This window comes from Lactuca virosa, chromosome 6 (assembly GCF_052849685.1).
Source record: "Lactuca virosa cultivar CGN04683 chromosome 6, Lactuca_virosa_CGN04683_v6, whole genome shotgun sequence".
In the NCBI taxonomy this organism is placed as follows: Eukaryota; Viridiplantae; Streptophyta; class Magnoliopsida; order Asterales; family Asteraceae; genus Lactuca; species Lactuca virosa.
The window spans coordinates 77031707-77041006 of NC_136431.1; the positions used below are offsets into that span (position 1 = coordinate 77031707).

At 34.8% G+C, this 9300-nt stretch overlaps 1 protein-coding gene across 1 annotated transcript; it reads right to left on the reverse strand.

Annotated features, from left to right (window-relative positions):
• Positions 1-472: 472 nt before the first annotated feature.
• On the reverse strand, positions 473-4213 carry LOC145122756 (alkaline/neutral invertase E, chloroplastic-like). Its single transcript, XM_079058328.1, has 7 exons — positions 4033-4213; positions 3020-3699; positions 2765-2930; positions 2477-2688; positions 1695-2188; positions 1178-1226; positions 473-1047 (listed from the first exon to the last, which is right to left on the reverse strand). Exons 2-7 carry the CDS (start codon positions 3647-3649, stop codon positions 721-723), a joined length of 1878 nt encoding a protein of 625 aa, XP_078914454.1. The 5' UTR covers positions 3650-3699; positions 4033-4213; the 3' UTR covers positions 473-720.
• Between the last annotated feature and the right edge of the window lie 5087 nt (positions 4214-9300).

Genomic DNA, 9300 nt, shown 5'->3' on the forward strand with positions numbered 1-9300 from the left:
TGGAATGAAATTGGAGAGGTGTGTAATGGAATTGGATGAGTGGTTTGTTTAAAGTAAAGATAGGTATTTATATTTGTAAAATTCTATAAAAAAAATTAAAAAGAAAGTATGACTAGTTCACGGGTTCCCCTCGCCAGGAGACGATGCAACAGTACCTGCTGCTCCTTGGATTCGTCACCTCGACGGTACCATTGACCATCTTACCCAACCCGCCATCAACTCCGTTCACCCTTATAATTCTAAAAAATCAAAAAATGTGTACCACACTTGATCTTGAAGAAGACTTAACCCATCTAGAAACTACGATTTTGGAAGGCTATTTTCATATAATAATGTTGTTTGGGCTCCTTATGGACATTAGATTCTTATGTCAACACTATGTACCTAACTTACACCACACATGATGTTCTTGGGATGAGACATTGAAATTTGCAAACCAAGTCAAGTTTGTTGAAGCATGGAAGAATAACCATTTTGCAAAATTATATATTGTATTTATATATATAATAAAAAAACACCATCCGAAATTCCTATAAGCAAACAAAACATAATCATGGAATGTAATGCCTTATTCCATTACCTTCCTTATTCCATTACCCCATCCCTATTCCCTACCATGCCTCATTCCTTTCATCAACCTCAAAACACTACCACTATAAGGTCCAACTCCAACTCCAACTCCATTACCATAACAAATTACTATTCTGATTCCATTCCGGTTTAGATTATGAAGCTTTGATTGAGACCTTTTCGTGATCTTTTTCTCCTTGGATTCGCACTAAGCATGCAAGAAAACGCATTAACAAGTTCCATATCCTCAATATTCACTAGCATCTTTGCAGCATCTGGATTTGCAAGTAGTTGTTTTGCAACAATGTATCCTGCAATTGACCATGTTTGAAAAAGGCGTGCTTGTTTCCCAATAAATCTTCCTCTTTTGGTGTCATAATATTCAGGCCATTTGTCTTTTGCAATTCGTCTTTCAGCAACTTTTACTGCATTTTCAGCAATTTCAGGCCTATTCATCTTTATGCTTGCCACAGTCAGCTGAATAATAATAACACAAAGAAGAAAAAAAAGTCAGGAATTTGTATAGAAGGGAATGAACGATTCCATTCCTTCTTCAATTTCATCAATCCAAAGAATATTTTTTGTAATTTGTAAGGATGAAACTGACCTGCCAAAGTAAAGTTGGCCAAGAACCTCCATTGTGGTAAGACCAAGGCCTACATAATAAAACAAATGTCATGAAACTGTATGCCACTTTTTGTTTTTACTATTAATGAAATAATCAAGAACAAACAGCCAAATACATTATGAGTCTGATTGGAATGGAATAGACAATGTAATGGAATAAACAAGGTAATCGGATGAGTCATTACATTCCATAGGAATAGAAGGAATTGGTATATTATATTTTAATAGTATGTACAATGTATAATTGTAGCTCCTTTCTACAATAAAAATATTTTTTTTTATATAAAATAATGATATCTTATTTTTAAAAAAGATTTATGTCATTGAAAACTGCATAAATAAAAATGGGTTGTATTGTAATTATCATTCGATTCCACGATGGAATAAAAAAGGAATGCAAATCAACAAAAAGGAAAGAACCACATTCCTTTGTGAATGGCCAATTCCATTCCAGCAACGGAATGAACGATTCCATTCCCACACCAAACAATACCTACGTGTTTTTCGGATCACTTCCAGTAATAATCCTCCATTCTTGCTCTTCAAGAGCTGGATAACAAATCTTCAATGGCATATCACCAACAAGTTGTCCCCATTTAGCTTCATAAAGATCCAAAATCGCATGTGATTGTTCACTTGTTGCAAGACTACTCACAATAGACCATAAATTCCCAAGAGAAAAAAACCTAAAATCCATATGAGCTGGCTGCAAGTTTCCAATCATATACCCTCCTTTATTTGGCATCCATTCAACTAACCATGGTGGAATTTGATCTGGATAAATGTTGAATTTGTTAACTGCATCATATGAATACTCTTCTGTTTTGTATCTGTAGATTTCATTAAGCTTTTTCATATCAACCCAATAATATTCTCTCACATGAAATGATAATGCAACAAGTCGGTTGCTTAATGCTGTCATTAAATCTGCTGATGCATCTTCACGTGTAAGCATCTCCCTTGCAGAAAGTAAGGCTGAGTAGAATAATGCCTGCAAGAAATAGCAATCTACTTTCATTTATGAAAAAAGTATCCATTTATAGCATTAAGGTATTGTTTTATAAAAAGGTATAGCATTGTTGTACTTTTAACTTTTTTCCTTTCTTATTAGGAGATTATACTGATTGGTGAACATTGTTTGTATTTAGATGGCATTGCTATAATTGATTAAAATTTTCAAAGTACTATATTGTAGAATGTTATAGTAAATAAACCAATGAAATTGCATTGCTATTTCTTGCATTTAGTACATAAGATGTTCAAGAAAGAAAAAGGGTACCTGAATTTCCAAAGGGTGTCCATGAATTCCCATACGCCTATCTATCATGCATGATCCATCAGTCACCAAAAGAGTTGGAAACATGTCAAAACCATCAGCAAGACAAAGCTTCAAAATCATCTTAATTCCAGTTTGCACATCAATCCTTTCTTGAACAGAAAGATCCCCTGTGCATTTCCCATATGCTCGCAACAATATGATCCACCACAACCCTGAATCAACGTGAGAGTAAATGACCATTCTACCCTTCTGTTTATAAATGATAAAGAAAAAGAAAATTTTACTCACCAGAGTCAACTGGTGCAACTCGACCAATGGCTGCTTCACCAAAATCAGGATCTAAAATATCTTCAGTTGCAGAATCATCACCATCAAGTGGAACTGTACGTACCTTAAAGCTTGCAGGCATTAATCCTTGTCCAGGACTATGACAATCCACAGTTTTCTCCCAACTCTATAAAGTAATAAAGATAAAATATGAACAAAAAAAAGATATGTAGTGACATGGTTTTATTAGATTAAGAGTGGGAAATCATTAATCACCTGTAACTGAAGGGTGTGTAAGATGAAGTTGCGAACAATATCATACTCTCCTTTCAAAAGAAAAGCAATCCCAGAAGGTATGAAATCACGTATGAAGACTTGATCATAGTTGAGAATGGAAGAGTCACTTGGATCATTAGCAGCAATAGTTCCAACTGGATTACCACAATAATAAACCATGGAAGCTCTTAATAACTCCCATGCTTCCTCCTCTTTGGAGTCTATGTCAGCATTTGGTAATACACTGCTAAAAGCTCCATTTCCATTTGTACCCAAATTGCCATCAAGAAGAGGATCTATCTTTCCATTAATCTTCCTGTTTAGGTCTTCATTAACCACATCAGTAACACTGTCACTTTTTTGGCATTTACAGCTCAAAGAGATAAATCGATCATTAAGATTTGATCCATGGTGAACAGGGTCAACAATATGAAATGCACAGATCCTCCTGTGGTTTTTATGCCTTGAACTTTCTATTTTGGTGCAACTAGACCCTTTTGCCCCTACAGAATTGAAGCCATGTTTAGATAAACCCAAGAAATTTGACTTGTTGGAGGATAATCTGGTATGGGATTTGCTAGGCCCAGCATTACATAGAACTTGAAGAACAGTTTCTGAAGTAGCAGCCATTGAGCTAATACAAACAGAATCGGGATGATGTTACCAATTCAATCTAGTTCCTACACAAACCACAAAATCCAAACTATTAACGTATAAATCGATACAAAAAATTGAAAACAGAAATATCTTTATGTATTGTTATGTAGTGAAAAATCATGGTGCTTCAACAGGGAGACGCAAAACTACAGCCCAGATTTCCAGGTCTTAAACAAACATGGTCCTCGTATATATCAAAAAAGACAGTTTAACCAGAAGAAAGATAGTAAATCACATTTCAGTATTAGCAAAATGAAAGAAACGAATCATGGAAACTAATATTCGGAAGAAGAACATGACCTAGGTCAAAAAGTGATCAGGTAATACAAAAGGAGAGAATTGAAAAAACCACTTACGTCGTCATGAATCCATTGATATGGAAAAAGATTGAGTAAATTGGGGAAGAATCTTGAGCTACTAGAATTTGCGAACTTCTCGGAATATCCAGAAATTGGATTACGAATTAGGTTGGGCAACCCTGGACCCCTGGCACTATGATGTGTGTGATACGTAAGTTTTATATGAAGCGAAGAAAGTGATCGATTATCCTATAGTGAAAACAAGGAAGGGTAAAGTTGTCATTTAGTTGGATATGGTGAAAGGAAACCGGCGCTGGAGACTGGAAGACACGGTGTGCATTTTTGGACCGTGTACGGATAAATTACAATGACTATGTTGTCCCTTAGCATGTCGACCATCGTATTATGGTTGTTAGTGCCACCATAATTTAGATGCAAAAAATTGTATAGGTAGGTTCAACATTCAAACTTAGATTTAATTATTTTTTAGTGATTTAAATATGTTTTGGATAGGGGTGATAGTTGATATATGACATAAAATGAAATTGAGACGAAACTGAAATTTGAATTCTTGCTCGTGTTGTGTTCAAATGTAAAAAATACGATGTCGTGTCGTTTAGTATTCGTGTCAAAATTCAAAACGAAATTTACACGATTTAGCATTTGTCTGTCGTGTTTTTCAAGTTATGTATGATTAAATATTAATTAATAAAACTAATTGTTATTTTATGTTATCTTTGTCATGTCGTGATTGTCGTTTTTAATCGGTTAGTTTTCGTGTTAGTTAAAAAAACACGACAATGTGTCGTTTCGTGTCAAAAAAAAAAAAAAAAAACAAATAAGTAGAAATGTCACGTGTATCGAATCCAAATAGTGGAATTCATCACCTATTTGGTTGACATAAAATGAAATGAAATAGAATCATATTATATTATCCTTTTGTTAATATCCAATGTTTTAAAAACTTGTTCGAATCAATTACCAGGGAAAGGAGCGGTTCAATTAACATCAGTTTTATGTCTATTTTTCGACAGTAACAAACTTGTTTGTTTAAAAAAAAAAAATCGATTGAACCAATTAAATTGAATGAAAACACATGGAAATGAGACATGTTGCATGTCAAACTTTTGTGGTCTTTTTCACATTTTTTTTTTCTATTCAATTCCAGAAAGCAGTGGCGGATTTGATGAGGGGCACAGGGTTGCACCGGCAACACCTGCTTTTCCGGCAGACACTAGAAAATTTTTCGATTATATATATATATATATATATATATATATATATATATATATATATATATATATATATATATATATATATATATATATATATATAAACGACAACTACTAAAAAAATGGCAACTACTTAAAAAAAATGTAAACACATTGGATCAATCAAGTCCCAATAATTAGTAGCCCAAACACTTTTTTATTTTAATCCACCTAATATTAGCCCAAAAGAAAAAAAATAGGAGAAAATAGCCCAAATAAACAATTATCCAATTGTCCAATTGGGTCCACGAGTCCAAGTCTCAATTCCTTGAATCACAAAAGAAATTAAAAAAAAAAAAACAAGCAGCCTCGTTTTTTTTTCCTTCTGTCCATCCTCACATTCGACAATCGACGACTTCGTTCTTCTAATCTTCTTCTTCGAGTTCGACTGATAATCCACAATTTCCAAGTGCAAAAATCGATTTCCAACTTCCAAGTGCAAAAACAACTCCAATCAAAGGTCCAAACCTGTGACAACCCGAAAGATATTCCGTTAACATAACCCATACCGTTAATAAAATTTATTTTATTTTGGGTTTTTTTTTTCCCGTTCACTTTCGAATTAAATAAGTCATTTAGAATTATTATTATGATTTCCTATGTGTTGAAACGAAATATTTATTTGAGTGAAAACACTCTAAATAATCTTTTGAAAATTTCTAGACTATGACTAGTGCGGGTAATGGTCATTTACCCGGGTAAAATATTAAGCTCCGTTTAATGCCGGTATCGGGTGTATTCACACCGGGTCACTAACTCTAGTCATATATAAAGGATGAGTGGGCACTTTTGAGCCCTTTTCCCCACTTCAACTTTCTCTCTCTACTCTCTCTCTAGAAATCGAACTCTCTCAAGAAATCTTCACTTTCAAGCTCCAATTTGGTAAGTGATCCTTCCTAACTAGTTGTTTATCCTAGCATGCATGCAAATCCATGTCTTAAACTCTCAAATGCATCAAATAGTATGTGTTTACGGTTTGGGAAGCCTCCCAAAAACCGTAAACTCCCTCAATGGGGGTTTTGAAGCCCCAAAACCCTTCCAAACCTCTTCTAATGCTTAGACTCTTACATGCATGAAGTTAGAACCTCAAAATCATGACTTTTTGGCTATGAACATGAGTTTACGGTTCTTGAATGTTCAAGAACCGTAAACACCCTTTCATGGGGTGTTGATGCTCCTTAACCCTTCCAATGCATGTCTAATGGCCTTGAAAATTGCTTGGATGATCTTAGAACCCTAAAACATGTCCAAATGAGCATAAACTTGAGTTTACGGTTTGGGAACATCTCCCAAAACCGTAAACACCTCCCAAGGGTGTTTTAATGCTCTAAACACTTTGCATGGCTTGTACTTGAGTCTAGAACTTGCATGAATGGCCTACAAACCACCAAAACACATGGAAAATGGACAAACATGGACAAGGGTGGGTTTACGGCCGTAAACCCATGAGTTTACGACCGTAAACTGCCCAAGGGTGGTCCAAGGACCGTAAACCCTAATTCCTAGGCCATTTCGTGTCCCGATCACTTCCTAAGCCCTCGAATCAACCCTAGATCCTTCCTATGTGCAAGATGAGACCTTGGATCACTCAAACCACCACACCCATGAGTTTACGGCCGTAAACTCATGGGGGATGTGGTCTTTGAACCGTAAACTCCCCTAAGGGTTTACACTTGAAGAGTAAACACCTTATCTAGGCCCTACACTCCTTAGATACAACCCGTACCATCCCTAACACTTGAATTGAAGTGTTTTCGTGCCTCGGAGTGTATTATCCTGCTATCTTAGTAAATCAAAGTCTAATTAGATACAATTATGTACCTCTTCATGTTACATAGGAACCTCACGTGTGTTCAAGCCCTAAACTGATACTTAGCGTCTAAATCGGCACATTCTCGTCAGGTGAGTTCATACCCCTACACCATTTCTGTATTTTTCATGTTTTCAGGGGGGGAATACAAGCAAAAGTACAAGGAAACTTGTACTCAAATCTATTATTTCGTATAACATAACTACATGTTCAATATGTTTTAAACATTGAAATCCGTATTAACCATCCGACTAACTCGTGGAGTTAGTTTTCAAAACCAATTGTGAAACTCATTATAAAATGTTACATTTTTACATTTCACAAGGATTTCATGTCATTTCATAAACTGGGATTTTCTATACTATTACTTGTAAAGTTCATTATTCTTATGATTGGAGACACGTCCTCGGTAACACTCCACATGGATACGAGAGTGGAGGACTACTCCCGTAACCAGAATCTCTTGGAGGGAGAGCGTGACTTGAGTGTATAGATCTATACGGAGCTGACTACCCCGCACCCTGCTGCTAGCTACAGTTGGATCGTCAGGTCCATGGGTGACAAAAGTCATAAAATGATGATGGACTTCTTATTGCCATATCTAGTCTATCGTATGGTTATGGAACTCGCAACTTAGATAATGGAGATTTACTGATAAAGTAATAACGAACCTAGTGAACTAGCCTCCTAGTAATAACTGTCTTTGATTACTACTAGTTCACTACTTACTTATTAGTTTTGTGTACGTGTCGAAACTAATATGCTTACCGCGGGATAACTAGTCATTCAGTATGTTTCACTTAATCGATACATGTATGGTAGATACTTGTACACATCATTTCAGAATCGATAACCAGCGAATATTTTTCATAAGAAAACATAGGGTTTTCTTGGGATAACGTAACTTTTCATAAACAAGGTTGTATGGTACATCTAACGAGAAATCAAATCATATTTTTATAAGGAAACTTGCAGGATTTTCTTAATTCAAATTGTGTAACAAGGGGATAACCAAACTACTTTTATAAGAAAATATGGGATTTTCTTGGATATCAACCGTTCATGAAACTAAAGGAAACTGAATCTTTTTCCAGAAAACAAACCGCTTATGAACTCACCAGCTTTATGCTGATATTTTAAAAACTGCTTGTATTCTCAGGGCATCCATAGACAGGTACTCCTACTAACTTTTTGGAGAAGACGGAGCATATAGAAGACTCGTCTTTACTTTTGTTCTAACTAATGTATCTAAGAAAACTTGTAGTGCTTTATTTTCAAACAAATGTAAAACTTTCTCATGTAATGTAATGGTTGTGTTTACTATGCTTGCTATGTACATTGGTTGTGATACTCTACATGACGTCACTCCGCCCCGGAACGTTTCCGCCATCGGTTTCGGGGTGTGACAAAACCCTAATAAACCAAGTAAGTATTTCTAATTTTCTATGGTTTTCGAATTTATAGTTGTAATCGATAAGCAAAATTCAAAATTGCTATGGTTTATAAGTTAAAATTGCTATGAAGTTATTGGATATTTGGATAATTTGGTAAAATTGCTATGTTATTATAAAAATTATTGTTTGATTAGTTGTAATTTCTATGATTTTTATTGAATTGATTGTTTGATATGTTAAATTGCTATGTTTTAGGTTTACATGTTATTGTTTGATTAGGTATTAAGTGAAAATTCTATGTTTTATTGAAGTTATTTTTTGATTAGGTTAAATTGTTATGTTTTTATAGGTTAAAGTAAGTGAGTTTTTTTTTTTTTACCAAAAGACCAAGACCTAATCCTAATGAAAGTGGTGAATGATGTTCCCAAACACCAATCACCAATCAATCAATCTCTTTCGTTTCTAATTCTAATGCAACCCCACAAACACTAATTACTAATTAATCAACCCCTTCGGTTTCTAATGCAATTCCACAAACATCATGCTCTAATGAACTTAATGATAATGTTGATTTGAAAGATCTTCCAAAGGACCCGACAGATAGGCCAAAAGTTACAGGTTACAAATCAAATGTAAAAGATGATGTAAGAAGAGCGTATTTGCTTCAAGGACCTTGTCAAATAAGGTTACATAAGTTTTCAAAAAAAGAAAATAGGTAATAGATTTAAAAGATTCGTTCCTTCATGGTTTGATGATTTTGACTGGTTGGAATATAGTGTGAAAAAGAATAGAGCATATTGTTTATATTGTTATGTGTTTGGAGACCTCATGAATCAACGATGAGGGAGAG

Coding starts and splice junctions, on each gene's coding strand:
- LOC145122756 (XM_079058328.1), bottom strand. CDS start 3,649: ATGGCTGCTACTTCAGAAACTGTTCTTCAAGTTCTATGTAATGCTGGG. Junction 2,931..3,019: donor TACACACCCTTCAGTTACAG/GTGATTAATGAT, acceptor ATTACTTTATAG/AGTTGGGAGAAAACTGTGGA. Junction 2,689..2,764: donor AGTTGCACCAGTTGACTCTG/GTGAGTAAAATT, acceptor ACGTTGATTCAG/GGTTGTGGTGGATCATATTG.